Source organism: Phalacrocorax aristotelis, chromosome 1, assembly GCF_949628215.1.
Source record: "Phalacrocorax aristotelis chromosome 1, bGulAri2.1, whole genome shotgun sequence".
Classification (NCBI taxonomy): Eukaryota; Metazoa; Chordata; class Aves; order Suliformes; family Phalacrocoracidae; genus Phalacrocorax; species Phalacrocorax aristotelis.
Window position 1 is genome coordinate 185960528 of NC_134276.1, and position 16170 is coordinate 185976697.

At 36.1% G+C, this 16170-nt stretch overlaps 1 protein-coding gene across 4 annotated transcripts in view; it reads right to left on the minus strand.

Moving 5' to 3' along the window:
* The window catches only part of PPHLN1 (periphilin 1), a 73246-nt gene that overhangs the window by 50372 nt on the left and 6704 nt on the right, over positions 1–16170 (minus strand). For 2 of the 4 annotated variants that reach the window (XM_075080984.1, XM_075080986.1), the window contains exons 4-5: positions 12859–13038; positions 11885–11946 (exon numbers count right to left, since the gene is read on the minus strand). In XM_075080984.1, the coding sequence (XP_074937085.1) occupies positions 11885–11946; positions 12859–13038 (242 nt within the window). The remainder of the gene's footprint in view (positions 1–11884; positions 11947–12858; positions 13039–16170) is intronic. The other 2 variants (XM_075080987.1, XM_075080985.1) reach the window with 1 other exon arrangement.

The window sequence follows — 16170 nt, forward strand, 5'->3', positions numbered from 1 at the left end:
GTACAAATTAGACAAAATAACTGCATTCAAATGTATGTGATCTTGGCTTCTCTTCTTCTCGAAAATGAGGGCTGTATAAGTCTCTGCAATTTCTCTACAATAGAAAATAAATCATAGGTCTAAAGTTCAAGTGCATATTTGCTTAAAGTGATGGACCAAGTTACGATTTCTATAAGCAGCTCAGCAATTACAACAGCCCAGAATTTCACTGATAAAATTTTTACTTACAGACACTACTGTCGGGCCAGATTTCCTGCTCTTGACTTTCAGAGCAGCATATCACCCCAGAGCAGTGAAGCAGTTCAGACAACTATGTTGAGGAATAAACTTCTCCATACAGTAGCAACTTAATCACTTCCTAAACAGACTTAATTCAAAGTGGAAACAAGCTTAAAATTGGAAGGAAGACAGAAAGCAAGATAAGTGTATGTGAAGATACCTTATTTTTTTTCCTGATATCGTAACAGACCAGAGAAACTGGTCATCACTATTGCTTCTGGAGAAGGTTCCGGTGGGACAGACCTTCCTAAGCAAGTCTTTGCACATTTACTGTCATCCTGCCTCAGGCACTGAAACCAGCACATGGCAAAGAACTACAAGAAGTTTCCCTGTGGTGCCAAAGAGTGTGGGGTTGATGGGGTAGGAGATGAAAAAAATTTCCCCAGTACTACCCAAAGCAAGCAGAAAGGTATTGAGAACAAACATTTGTGGACAGTCACATACTATGAAACACAATTAACAGCTCTACGGAAATTTTTCTCATTATTTTGTTTTTTAAAGATCTTCTAAATTAGTGTGGGAAATAACACAAGACTATGGAGAAGAATACTTACTCTAAACTGCTGTTTTGAGTAATGCAACTTTATGTTATCAAACTTCTAAACAAAAGAAGGGGTTTGGGGGGGATTTTTTTTTTTTCTTTTCAGTGGGTTTGGTGGGATTCCTTGTTTTACTGGTTTTGGGGGGATTGTTTTTTGGGGGGACGTGTTTGGTCGTTTGGGGGTTTCCTTTGTGTTTTGGGGGTTTGGTTTTTTTACTTTACAGTCAGTGCTTGCCAAGCAATTCAATGTAGGCAAGTATTTGTCTAATATATACACTAAGTACCCAAAAGAAAGAAGAAAATATTTTTGCACTATATTTTTAGGGGCATAAATGAATTTTATTCAGCAAGCTATCGCCCTTTTTATCAGCGGGTAACTTTAAAATTCTTAACTAGAAGAACCCAGAAACCATGAAATATCTGCTGGAGGAGCTCTTAAGGCTCTTCATCGGTATGCCACAGAATGGCATTAGTTCACTGACACTTAAAACAACAAGTGGCGTACTGTAGTAGTATATACTGATTTGATCAACCCTCGTGGCTGACTTTCTAACACTATCAGTAAAAAGCTGCAAAAGGAAAAAGCAAGTTGTAGAACAGGTTTGTAAGAAGCAATACCTTACGTCAGTAATACTGACACACAATGCCCTCATTATATTTAGTTTTCTTCTCTTTCCAAATCCCTTAATGAGATCTATAAATCAGAAAATCACTCCATTTTTTTCTCCATATCAGAAAAATGCTCCACAAATCACTATGTTTTTATTCTTAAATAAAAGTGAAATTTGAATCAATTAGGTCAAATATGTTTCATTTGCTTACGCCCCAAAGTTTTGTAATAGTGGTACAGGCTTCTGCACAGCAAATGTAAATAAAAATTAGCAAACTACCTCTGCTTTTGGACTTCAAGATAAATGACTTTATATGTTGTATATGAAGAAAAAAATGTATTGTACATAATTTTTTTTTCTTTATTTGATCTCATTCCTGCCCGTCAAGTGTGTAGTTTGTTCAAAATCAGAAAGCCCTGAGTTAAGACAGACATTTCCTCTTACAAATTATTCAGCCATGTAGCTTTATCAGGTTTGTTGTCCAGTTTGTTTTTTTCCTTTGACTTTGATTATACTTTACAATTACTATAATATACATTATCTTTTTTTTTTAGGCCATTTCCTACGTATTACAAACAGCACTTACTTTAACATATTTAACACAGAGTCAAGCCACACTACTTGGGTAAAATCCTTATTAAAAATCCTTTTGCAGCTACTGTATGCCTTCAGTTAACTGATTTAGTGACTTCAGAGTATACCTCCATGACGAGTCACTGATTCAAAGTGGTGCTGCTACTGTCCTAATCTTCTCAACCTTCCTTGAATCCATATACCCACTCCATGCCTAACCTGGCATTGATATTTTCTCTCAAGCAATCAAACTGGTAGATAATTCTTCAATTGATTGTGGTGGGTTAGCGTGCAGAATCAGCTCACTGAGGAGTACAAACACCTGATGCAGTACCAGGGAGAGGGAAAAACTGGAACAGCACCAGCTTAGGTAATTTAAACTGCTGTAGAAAGAGATTCTTACTGTAGGAAGATTAGTCTCCTTACTGCATTCCTGACTTTTATTTATTTATGATAAATATAATAGGTCCCTTGGCAGAATTTTAGAGTAGTTAAAGTTAGCATCAGTAAGACTCAAAGAAGGAATTGGTTTGCCCCTCTACTCTGCTCTGGCATGACCCCACCTGGAGTACTGCATCCAGCTCTGGAGTCCACAGCAGCACAGGAAAGACATGGGCTTGTTGGAGCGGGTCCAGAGGAGGCCTCAAAAACTATCAGAGGGATGGAGCACCTCTGTTATGAGGAAAGGCTGAGAGAGTTGGGGCTGTTCATCCTGGAGAAGAGAAGGATGCGGGGAGACCTTATTATGGCCTTTCAGTATTTAAAGGGGGACTATAAGAAAGATGGGGACAGACATTTTAGCAGGGCTTCTTGTGATAGGACAAGGGGTAATGGTTTTAAACTAAAGCAGGGTAGATTTAGTCTAGATACAGGGAAGAAATTTTTCACTGAGGGTGGTGAAACACTGTAACAGGTTGCCCAGAGAGGTGGTAGATGCCCCATCCCTGGAAACATTCAAGGTCAGGTTGGAGGGGGCTCTGAGCAACCTGATCTAGTTGAAGATGTCCCTGCTCACTGGAGGCGGGTTGGACGAGATGACCCTTAAAGGTCCATTCCAACCCAAACCATTCTATGGTTCTATAAGTCAACACAATAAAATACCTTTTCCATTCTACTTCCAAATTGCATGAACATGCTCTCAAACATAATTAAAAAAAAATATTTAGGCGTACTACAGTAAGTGAGGTAGGGCTTCATTTAAACAAATGCAACTGTTAAATGTCAGATTTCAGAAGACATTCTCACAGCTGGCTGACACATCATTGCATCAATATTCAGTTTCATCTAGACAAAAGCATTTGTAATTAACTCACAAACTAATACTACAAAGCTTCATATACAAAGGAAAGAACCGTGTATGGTTATGTAAATATATATTGTGAATAAATGTCAAGACTAACATTAAGAATAATTTGTTAGCATGCAAAAATAGTATCACCTTTTAAAAATAATACCAACGGCATGAGATCATGGAATTGCTTTAATGATGAGCTTGTCCTCAAAAGCAGTAGCAGGTGGAAATGGCATACCAAAAAATCTTGACTTTTCAGCAAAATGCTTAGCAAAAGAATAGGTATACTGTCAACAACACCAAACTTTTTCCCTCTCCTCTACTGAACTTTACAGCACATCTCATTTGGTCAATTAAGGGGAGGGGGAGGAAGCAACTTGCATTTATGTAAAGAAAAAACATCTAAGGAAAGCTCATCTTAGTATTCCCACCCTCTCTCAATGGGAATTAAATTCCCTGAAATGTTTAGTATATTCAAAATATAACAAACAAGTCCTTGGAACCTAACAGTTGAAGCATTTATCTTCCCAAGGGAAATTATATACAAGTCCTCTGGGCAATACTCCTCCATCCTGAGAAAGCTACAACTACATTCATTAAGCCAATTCATTGGCTGGTTGTTGAAATTATTTAGTTAGATGCCCACCTTAACAGTCGTAGTTTGGACTCAAAGGGAGACTCCCTTCTCGTTCCCTCCCCACTGGCTTTCAGTACCTAGATGATTTCAACATACTTGTTAGGAAACCTTTCCATAATAATAAAGTGCTATCCATGGAGTTTGCCTCATTATTTCCCAATACAACATCAGCTGGCTGGTTTGATACCATCTGCCACCCGATTATAATGCTAGCTATAAAACTGGACCAGACGAGCTGGCTTTTTAAAGTCTTCTTCAAAGTGAGGTATTAGCCAAGATCTGACAGTGTACAGGTATACCATCTTATCTTCAGGCATGTTGCCCTATCTTGTGTTGTAAACAGAGGATCTCCTTACAGTTTAATAGCACTATGTAAAGATCATTGATAACAAGAAAATAATCATTTTACCAGAATGTGACTTAGTTTTAAGCAACATCTCAATGTTATTACAAAATTTAACTGAGTTTGCACACACTACTGAATTCTTCTTACATGTATATCGTAACATACAAATACCTGTAGTAAACAGTTCTCATGCAATAACCACTGTTAAAAAAATATAATGATGACACCATTTTCATATGACAATTTACAACCATACAAAAACTACAGTGGGAAACAACTGTACACACAAAAAGCCATAGATCCTTAAAACACAACATAGCTTTAGATCAAAAGCAAGTTGAATAAACTCATGACAGCAGTTGAGAACCACCATGATGAGAACTTCTAGGTTTTTTGTTATAAAATTTGGTGTGTTTACTGTAATTGTTGTCAAATAAATACTTACAAGTCTATTTACTACCTAGCCATTCTTGATCCAACAATAATTCCGGCTGGGTTTTTAAGAATATCAAAACATTCTTTGAGAAGATTACAGCTACCTGTCTTTAGTCCAAAGAATACTTTGTTAATCCTTTAGACTCACAGCATAGAGACCATATTTAAATGTAACTAAAACATTTCAGAGGACCAAAGTGTAAGAAATACCATATACACCAAATCAGACTGAAACTACCTATTTTTAATTATGTGTTTCAAAAACAATCTTACCCAGTTTTCTCTTAGGGCTCTCAGCAGGAGCTAAACCCAAGATTTAGAACCCTTCTAAGTTCCACAGAAAGAGTTAGCTCTACTGCATGAGGCTGTAGCTCATGCTGCAAGCTCAGCAGGGCGGGAAAAAAATCAGGTAGTGGGAAGTTCTGCTAATTTGACAATTCCCACATAGAAGAAACTTTGAAATGTTTTGATTAGAAAAAAACAAAGCTTCCATGGCATCATTCTGAAATGAAAGAGAACAGCTAGATGCCTCTATTACCAACAACAGTCAAAGGAATCTCCCATCAACTAGAAGGGGAGAAAAAAACCAAACCAAAACCCACAGCTCAGACTCCTGTGGGAGGTTCCGGGGTCCTGGCTGAATGGTAAGAATACTGGCACTGACCTCAGCAGCTCATCAGGAGAAATGATTAAAAGAAAAAGAAATTAAGTGATCAATACAGCATATATTAGGACTTTGAAGTTTAAACTGCTTCCCCTCAACCTGAGATGAAAATTGCATAAGCAATTAAATCAGAGTTCTGCAACATCCCCTAAAAGGAACAAAATTATGAGTAAGCAATTTTTGAAAGCAAACGTTTTTTAGAATTGGAATGAGAGATTCTGCAAAGAAATATAAGAAAACAGGTCTTCAATAAAGATCATTGTCAATGGTTTTGCAAATAAAAATATTTCAATATTAAAATCAATCATTTAACAACTACAACTAGCTGCCAGTGAAAGCAACATTCACCTTACAGAATAACCTCACAATTAGCTGAAACGTGCAAAAAAAATCCAAATGAAAATAAGAGGAATTTTCACCTCCTCCCCATATTTTTACATTGTAAAGTATGAGCAAAAAAAATCTGCAACTGAAAAAACTGTCCACCAGTCTCTCCTTTTCTCCCCATTCTCTCAAGTGACAAACATTTCAGAAGTGGAGGGACAGCAGTCTTGCTTTGAATGAAGTTTCTAGTATTATTCTAGATATAAACAAAGCAGGTCCCACCAACATAAATAACAGCAGAAACTCAGTTTGACATAATATGCTTAGTAAGAAAACAGACAGTTTTCACATACAGTTTTAAGCCTCTGTGTTTTAAGTTAAATGGAGAAGAGAGCTTCATTACAGCAACAAACCCAGACTTGCCTGAATTGAAGCTTTTTTACTTTCAATTGCATTGGCCTGCAGTAGTGAACAGTCATGAACTGTTCTTAATTATACATAGCCTTCAGTACAGGGCAGTTTTAAAACACTAAGCGGTATCTGCATGAGAAGATTTGAGTTCTTAAAATCCATTCAAAATAAAAATCCATGATACAAAGGAACCTGAAGTATGAGTAATACAATTAGATAGACATAATTTTGGCCAAGTGACAAAAATTAAGTTATAAAATATAAATCTCAGTTTGCAAACAAACTGGTTGTCCCTAGCACACAAGAACTAAAGAGGCGGTAGAGCAGAAAACAGCCCTCAAAGAAAACATAGCAACTACTGAATCAGTAAGACTGCTGCATAAGACATGAAGTGTAATATGAAGTCATTAAAAATTCAGTGCAAACCAAAAACTACTTTTAAGTTATCTATTACCTATTATCTTGTTCCAAAAAGTTCTAAATCCCTCCTCTACCCCCACAAAATATCATAAGCCAAGGTAAACTAATTTGGTTAGCAGCCTAATACAATGGGTCTTCTGAACTAAAGATTTCAACAGACAAGTCCTTGCCTGGAGTTGTAGACAGGTATAAGAAATCTCCCACAATGACCTATTATAAGGAAACTGTAATTTTGTGTATGAATAAACAAGTTACTCTAGTAGTCCATGTGAATACCTGAGAGGTTCAATATTCTGGCACAGAATTTATTTATTTATTTAGTAAAAAGGCATGTGCTAATGAATATGATTAGAACTCTGCTTATCAATCTCTGTCAAAAGCAAGACCATTTTCTTTGGGTGACTGCCATATTTATTTCCCCACACACATGTTTTTTAATAAAGAATGAAGTTCTTGTATGGTGTCCCTTAAGACCTGTCAAATATTGCAACAGAACAGCAGACTTATGTACATTTTTAGCACCATCTCATAAATCCCTTTGGCTAAGTTTCTCTTCTATAAGCAAGACAAAGATCAGTTTACATTACAAGAAAGCTTAAATCCAAAGCCTAAAGACCTCCCACAGTATAATATGCTGTTTTAAATGAGTATAAAACATTTAAACAGGTTCACTGTTTTATTCATTAAAGAATACATACACGGAGGGGAAAAAAAAAAAAAGAAATACCTGCTATAATTCAAAGGCAATTGCACAGTGATAATGTAAAGGTAACTGTCTTCGCCTATGACACATCTGAACCCTCAGTATTAAATCCTGCTTTGAGAGAAGAGTCAGTGAACCTTAGCTTCCATCTGGAGACTCTCTCATTAATGGTTGTCGTATAAAATAACCATTCTTGTCAAAGAACAATTTTCTTCTTAATGTACAACTTCAGACCACTCCTCTAGAACATCCTATCATCACATACTACACCTGCAACGGGTTAATCACCAAACTGAAGGGTAGTTTAAGCAGAGATCAGAAAGCCACGATTGCTGAGCTTCTACCCTCCACTTTGCTACCAATTTTCTCCATGGCCTTTGGTAAACACAATCTCACTGTGAAGGTTTGTGAAGGCTTATGCATCTACAAAAATTGGGGTATATTATGCTTCACCACACTAAAGAGGTAACTGTAAGTTTAATGTTCAGAAAGCCACATAAAATTTTCAGAGGAAAGGAAACGTGCCATTGATTTAAAAGATTTCCAAAATGAAATACAGAACTGACTGATGAATCTTAGTTGTTCACATATTACCAATTGTTTAACATTAAGTTTCAACATTTTTCTAGGCAGTTTCTTTCACTTCTAGCATAAAATTTACTTTTATTATTTTTATTTATTAAAAAATATTTCCTGTGCACTCCACAGATAAGCAGAACTGTTTTGTATACACAAATGCATTAGTATTAAAGACTGGACTAAGACTACTTCCTAATTTCACACAGGACATGGGGGGGGGGGGGGAAAAACAAAACAAAACACCAACCAGTAAATGAAACAACAAACATTGTAGCAGCAAGTTCCCTTCATTAACAAAGGAAAATTTATTCATATCAACAACCTGAGAAGAAACATTAAAAATGTCCTACGTGAGCCACTTCTCAGGAGTCTACATTATATGAACCAACATTACTCCTAACGCAGAGTACTTTGTCTATGAATATGGCAATCCTTATTTTACAAAAATCTGGACCTTGGATAATTTTAAGGATCAATTTTAATGCATGTATAGCTGGGATTTACAAGTGCGTCATTTTGTAATTTCTCTTTGAAGATGAGCCTTACCCATCTTAAGTTGCCAAGTTTCGCATATTTCACATCTTATGAACTCAGTTTGGCTGAAAAAAAAAAAGAATGAAGTAATGCTCTGGTGCACTCAAAAGGATTAAAATTTAGTATGACTAAAGTGAACAGCAGCTAACAATCTTCTAAAACATTTCACACTGGAAAGTTCATCTGACTTTATAAAAATGAACCTGTATGCAAAATCCATTGCTGTGAGGCCCATACAGGAGTACTGTAAAATTTGAATTCTTCAACATATAACAGCATAGTTCCCTGCAACTTTTCAAAAAATCTGACATGCATAAAGTATTTTGAGTGCTTTGAATAAATGAGTGTGATATACCACTGAAGACAAGTAGTAACACAGTCCCCGAAGTGATCAACATCAGTAAAATATAAATGTACAAACAAGTCATGTGTCATTTGATCTCTACTCCTCTCATAATTTCCAAATTTCACAATTCTCATAGCATCAGGGACGAAGACATTAAAACTGTCATCATGTGTGCAGAAAATTTGCTGTTCTCCAAGCTAAAATATTCTGCTTTGATGTACTATTCTTTATACGTGCCAACTGGGCTTGAACCAGGAGGCACTTCAAACCAAGGTATGACTGTAAGGTTACACACTTCACATCAGTTCCCCGAGGTCAGAAATCCATCAAGAAACCCTTACATCAGAACAAGAGAAAAAGGGCTGGGAGCTAATTTTGAAATCTGTCCAGCACATCCTCTGCTTTAGTTTATTTTTTACATATAAAATATGATATTACTATAAAGAAGTCATGGTCAGGATGAGAGCTGTTCGCTGAGCATAGTATAAAACAGGGCTAACACTTGTCAAGAATGAAGTGGTCCAGAAAAGAGCCAAAGGATCGGTAATGCTCTGCTCAGTGGTAGACTATTAGCAAATGACAGCTGCTTGGAAACTGAAGCGTAACTCCATAAAAAGAAAGAAGGCAAGAAGACAGCTAAGCCAAATGGTAGAACCTCAACAATCCTCTCACCACTTGTGGACAATTGCTGCTGGTCAGTGGACACATTGCAGCTCAAGCCACAGCTACACAACTGCTAAGTAATCATGCACTTCCTAGTTTTAAGGAAAAGGCAAGAACCTTAAAAATAAAATCCACAAAAGAAATAACAGCCTCAACAACAACAAAGAAAAACCCACTCCAAAAAACCTAACAGCTGATTTCTTCAACATAGGAAACTTTCACCCTGCAAAATTCTGCATCATTTAAGGATTTTTGATACTCCAGATAAGCAGCTTCTTTTAGTTTGGGAGAATCATGAGTAATGCTTTTCAGCACTCCAAAGAAAGATATGAGGAACAAAAAATGGAAAGAATAAGAGATCAGAAACTGCTTTCTGTCAGTTAGGTTGCCAAAAATCAAACCAGGAAAACGTGAGTGATTAATGCTTAAGAGGAAATGCTAAAAAGAATATTGACAACAACCTCTTACAGCACATTTTTGGCTGCTAAATGAGTTTTTAAAAATACTCAGGAAAACTGATTATTTATGTCAATAAAAGAGCTATTCTTTTTAGAATTTATAGTCACTGTACTGGCTATAAAAACCTATTAACTTTACAAGTTTCCTGAGTGTCTTTAGCTTCACAAATCTAACTTTGTACTATGTTTTAGACATGTTCCATGCAATTTTTTAAAATGTATTTCTGGTCAAAGTAATCTTTTACATCCAAGGTTATTTACTATTCCTGTGCTCTTCTGTACTATCATACTTCTGACATGCTAATGAGTATTTATATAATAAATCAATAGGCCATCATTCAATTGCAAATACATTCCTATACCCTCAAGTGAACAAAGTATCTTTATGAAGTTCTTCCACAGTGTTACTGAGGTTGTATAAGTTACATATTCTGAAATACATAATAAAGACTCCGATGGGACTATCACCTACCACGCAACACATTTTTAAAGCCTTCAACAAAACGAGCTGACATTTTATCCTCATATTTTAAATGGAAGAAATCAGGATGCATTTAAGACAATCTTTTTGACCACTGGGTGCCACTCTTGTTCTCTGTAAGATAAACTGCCTGGCACTAACTCAATCTTCTCAGTCTTTCCACCCCCAGCTTTAAACAACCCTGAATCTTCTAAAGTGGGAGGAAAAGATATAAGTATTTTTACAGAAGTTTCTATAAAATACTTACTACTTTTCAAAATCCTTTACTGTTGCTTCTAGCCCCAAGAATGCAATTTTGAGAGAAATCTAGTGCACACAGACCCTTATGGTTTATGAAGAACTTTATTTATGGTGAAGTTACGCAATAACCTAGTTAGGCTATGTCTAAACCATCACATTCAAAGGAACAGATATCTACTGCAGCTCCGTAGCCCTGTAGCACTGTATTGCCATTGCTACTAACAGCTTCATACTGAGTTTGCAAGGCCTCAAGACTGAGGCTTTGAGCAAGCTTGTCAGGCTTGCTCTGTCTGAGCTTTTCCTGACCTGCCTGAAGTCTTTTTAGCATCGTGCAGGTTTAACAGCAATTTTTCTACCTGACCAGGGGTTTACTTTTGTTGGTCTTTGTACAGCACAACCATACTTTAATATAGATAGCAGTAACAATGAGCTATTCTATGTAGAATGAGATATTTATGACGAACACCATGATGCAATATATGGTAATACAGGCCTGCTATAATAGCAGACACCTGGAGAAGCAGAAACACAGGATGTGGCATACGAAAGTATAGCCATGAGATGACGTTCTTAGACTAGACTGTTAATATTTCAGTTATATTAACAATTAATTCATGCCTGAATATTTAAGGTGAGTTTCATCCTTGTCCATAAATTTTGAGTGTAGCACTATCCTGTGCACTTTATTTAACATATCAAATAATCCCGTATCAAAAATCATTGCAGGCATATGCATATTACAGCCCTACTGTTTAATACTATTCCTTACATTTCATATATAGGAACCTAAGGTAAGGACTAAGAAGTGTTCACATAAGTTAATATAATGTATGATGAAAATATCTACTCATCAGTCCAGCTGAGAAAACAGGGAGGTCAGAACAAGGCTACGGTGAATTTCATAATCCCATGGTCTACCCCACCAACCTTTAAAATGGTGCAGGTATCTTTGCACTGTATTGTGGCCCCAAGGTACTGCAGTAACAGAAACAAATATCAGACCGAAGAATTCTCTGAAGTCATGCAAAAAGTATGACTGATCAGGGAGATGCACTAAATTACTTACAGTCCCAGGTTAACATCCTAAAAATGTTATCATTATGCCTCCTATCATTACTAAAAATATACTAAAATAGAGACTTTCATGTCATACTGTTTATTTAATTTGTATTTCAAACAATACAACTGGAAACCACTTTTCCACTATCATTTTTCGCTTCAACAGATGTCCTTTCCCACATCCCTGGCATTTCACTGTTCTGCTCTCCCAACTGTTTTGATAACAAAGAAAAATGCCCTAAATAGTCCCAGCCTATGCATGGCACTACTATAAAGTCTTATAAAATACCTGTATTCAGGCTGCCGACTTATAGGATGATCATCCCTTGGCCATCTGTATCCTGATTCATCCTGCAAAACACACACGCAAAACAATTGTGTGACATGTATCTCAACATCAGATGTCAGGTACAGTTAGTTGGCAAATGGTATTTATTTACTGCAAAACCAAAGCATTTAATAAGCGAAAAGAAAATATTAATCATTCATAGCAAGGTTCTCAGTTTATTTACTCTACCCCATTCCTCTTATTTTCCTCCTCTACCAATACTAAAGAGAACGACTCTGAAATGCTGTACAAAACACAAAAACTACAAAAATTTCCAATCTATACACACAGGCACTGACTTAAAAATTTCCTCACTGAAATGTAAATTATCATCAATAGCTTGTAATTACAGAATTTCAAAACAGTTGGGTCGGAGGAGGGAACCATAATGATCTTTCAAAGGGACCATAAATTTTGTTCTTAAGTGTAGCTAGCTACTGGGAAAAGAAAATACGCATTCAACATCATGACAGCATTTAAATAAGTTAACAACTGTGCGAATTAGAAGGACAGGTAGACAACATTCAATAACTTGCGTGTGCAAGGACTTGTTAAATAGAAAGATTTTGCAATCATTCTTCTATTCATCCAGGTAAGTTTACACTGCATTGCAGAGAGGACTTCTGGCCATTTTGTTTTCCCAGTTCAGACCCTGAGCTTTCCACTGTGCTGGAGGAGGGCTCTTTTTTAAGTCAATAGAGCAGTTAGGAACCATAAGAAGCAGCAAACAGGTATTACCATATAATCACATGAGTCTTAGAAGCACAGCAACTGCAAAAACCACCAAGTATCAAAACCTGGATGTTTTTCTATTCATTCTATTTCAGTTTATGAGAACAGCACTAACATCCATGCTCAGTCTCAAATAAAATTTTAATTCTTCAGTATTCAAGCAGCAATGAGAAGATAAACATCATAAACGTGAGAAGAATCACCTTACGTACACCTCGGTGTGGAGGGCCACTTCTTCGGTCATGGGCAAAACTGCGACCCTCTTCATAGTCTCTGTACTCAGCATGACCATAATCATCATACCGACCGTAATTCCCATCCCCAGGTCTTTCAAGCAGTGGTGGTTTCTTGGGCACAATGTTTACTACTCTATGGTAATCATTCTAAACCACAAAACAAACAAAATCATATTGCTTTTAACAGCTGGAAATCTGTAGTGAATACACAAAAGTAAAAACAACATGTTATTTTTAAATATGGGACTATAATAATCTTAAAGCTGAAATAGCACAGGGGAACAGACAAACATTAAAAATCACACCAGTTTATTAAACCTAATTGGACACCATTCAGATGCAATCCTTAGGCATTTTAAGTTTAATTATAGAGGGAAAATTTTCAGCATGGTTTAAGTCTCTTTTTAAAGTTTAAAGCAGCAGCGTTAGCTACTTCCTAAGCATCAGCTACTTTTTTTTAAGCATTAGCTACAGATATTTCTCAGAGACTTTTACGTTAACTTAGGAATGCAATAAAGTTACACCTGTAATGCCCGTAGAACAAAGTGCGCATTTGAAAATACTATCAATTTTCTTAAAGTCAATAATATCCACCACACTACGAGATTACAGTGAAGACAGTCCTTGCTTCGTAATCTGAATAGATAAGCACCTTCTCAATACAATGCAGTAGGTGGTCTGAAGATTCAAGTGACACAGATTTTTATCACTCTTGGGTTTTCTTTTAACACAAGTTTTAGATAGCTTTTTGCTAGAATGGAAAATTAATTTACTGTATTTCCTTCAAATAAAGTGTCATACACCATTTACCATTTAAAAAATCCTTTGTTTATTAAGCACAAATTGCACAGTTGCAAAAGATACAAATTTTCTAAATTTTCTAGAGCCAAGAATTATAAAAGCCAACTGCAAATAAAAAGCAAACAAAAACATGAATGCAAGACCTTGTATTTCAAGTCTTCTTTCTTTAGGAAGATATTTTGTCTATGGGCCTTAAAACCACAATATATAAATGCAAAGACTTGAGTTAGCATGTGCAGTTTGGAGGGGGGGGAAGATAAACTAGTTTTTTAATAGCAGTAGAAGTCACAATCTAATGCACCAATAGTTTGGTTTTGTGGTTTTTTGGGGTTTTTTTTGAAAAATACATTAAATTCATAAACTCCTAAATACTGTCGTGCAAAAAAAGTTAGTTCTGATTTCAGAGACCACCCAACAAATTCACTAGAGGGCAATCCAAAGCCAGTCTACAGCCACACTGATGCGAAATAGAGACTACATACATATTCATACACAGCCACAATGCTTGATCTACCCTTACCTCATTGAAATCCTCCACACGTATTTTTTTTCAGTTTGGTGTCTTACAAAGATGATGTGCTCTGAAGCTAAAATAAAACTTCTCTGTGCTTTAACCTCATCCAGAAGTCCCCATCACATAACTGTATTGACATACAGGATAGTTACATGGAAGCTTAAGGCTTACCCACTTACGGGTAATTGCGCCAAGTGCTTGCAACTTTATGTTGTCTACCAGGATCTGAAAGCATGTGTTTCTACTACTATCTATACGTGATATATAAATAGCACCCGTTTTAGATTAGTTTCTTGCTCTCAATCAAAATATAATTCATTATGTATCTTTGGCATGTCTCAGTTCCAATGCACTAACCTATCAGCAAATGTTAAATGCATTCATAAATTGAATAAATTAATTGCATTTTACTCATCAAAATTAAGTCAGACCTCTATACGTGGCCACAGATACAACGGCACAGGCTTACAAGGAGAGAAACTGCCTGACAATTATCTTGAAACAGCAGAGCTGTATGAGAAGGCGCTTCATATCCATCTTTCAGTAAGGTAGAGAGACACCAGATCTTGGTTTGCCCAGCTACTGGGCGTGTTGTTGTGGTTTAGATGGATAGTATTGATTGCGATAAATGAGTGCATTCTGCTAGTCCCTTCATCCCCAGTTCCAAACACATGTAATAAAAAGCTAGCACTGAACTATCTAGTCAATTCTTGCAGCAAAATGAATGCATCATATCTTTTAAATTTTCAAGTAAATTAACATAACGCATATGCCATGCATTGTTCCCTGGACAGCTTGAAAGACTAGAGGAATTTAGGAATGTCACTGTTGCAATGGTTAAATTAGCAATGTGTTGACTAACATCAATTTAAAAAAAAGTATATCTATGAAAATACATCCTGCCTTTCCTCAAGTCCTATTGCTGACAAATATTTTGGAGAAGCAGCTGACTAAATACCCTGTGCAAACTTATCGGATTTGCAGTTTGCTGAAAATGCAGAAATTTTGTTGTTGCCTGTAAAAAGAGTTAAAAAAGTCACAGAGCAGCCAAATACTAAAAACCCTACTCAATAGGGAAGACTACATAACCAGTTACCAAGTTACCAGCACTGGTATGCTTCCAAAACAACAAGCTGAAAATATAGTAGAGGGAACCCAGAAAGTATGCTAAATCAGCTATGCTATTATTCCAACATTTAAAATTAAAAGCCAGATAACAGGTATAGGTACCTGAAATTTTATTTTGTCAAATACAGAGCATGTAAATAGAAGTATCAAAAACTATTCTTAAATTTCTATTTAAGCTGTAATAGTTCAAAAGACGAAACTGCAACCTCTTTTCTTTCTTCTTCAGAAATTTCAGACACAGGACAAAAAAAATAATTTTACCCAACTCTTCGGTACAGAGATTTTCTAAAAGCATTCTAAAGTTATGCTACAGCAGAGTAAGCACAGCTTTTGCATTTGCTTTTACAAGCATAGCATGCAGTAGAAGTCTCCATGCCTACAAAGTAGATTTCCGTTGATACTCTCTTGATAGGCATTTCCCTTACAGGGCTCCAAAACACAGTTTCTTTAGCAAAGATGTGTTTTCAACATTTGTTATAATCATTTCCTTCTGTACTTTAGTTATCATAATAAAAAACTGCATCAGTGACAAGAACAACGTTGAAAGTAGTCATTTTACACCTCAAATCACTTCAAAGACAGAAACATAAAAAAAAAGGTCAGGGGAAAAATGCAACATAGTATGGCCTTTGGTTCTCCAGAAGTTATTAAAAATCCTGTGTTCAATAACACAAAGAATTACACCCAAAAAATCAATTGATCAAAATACAAGTATTCTAAAACACCTCCAATAGATTTGGGGAAGGAAAAAAAAAACCACCCAAGAGTTAACTTTGTAGGCATCCTACTATTGCTGCGCAGATGCATTTGCTAGATTGTTGGCTTAAATAAATGAG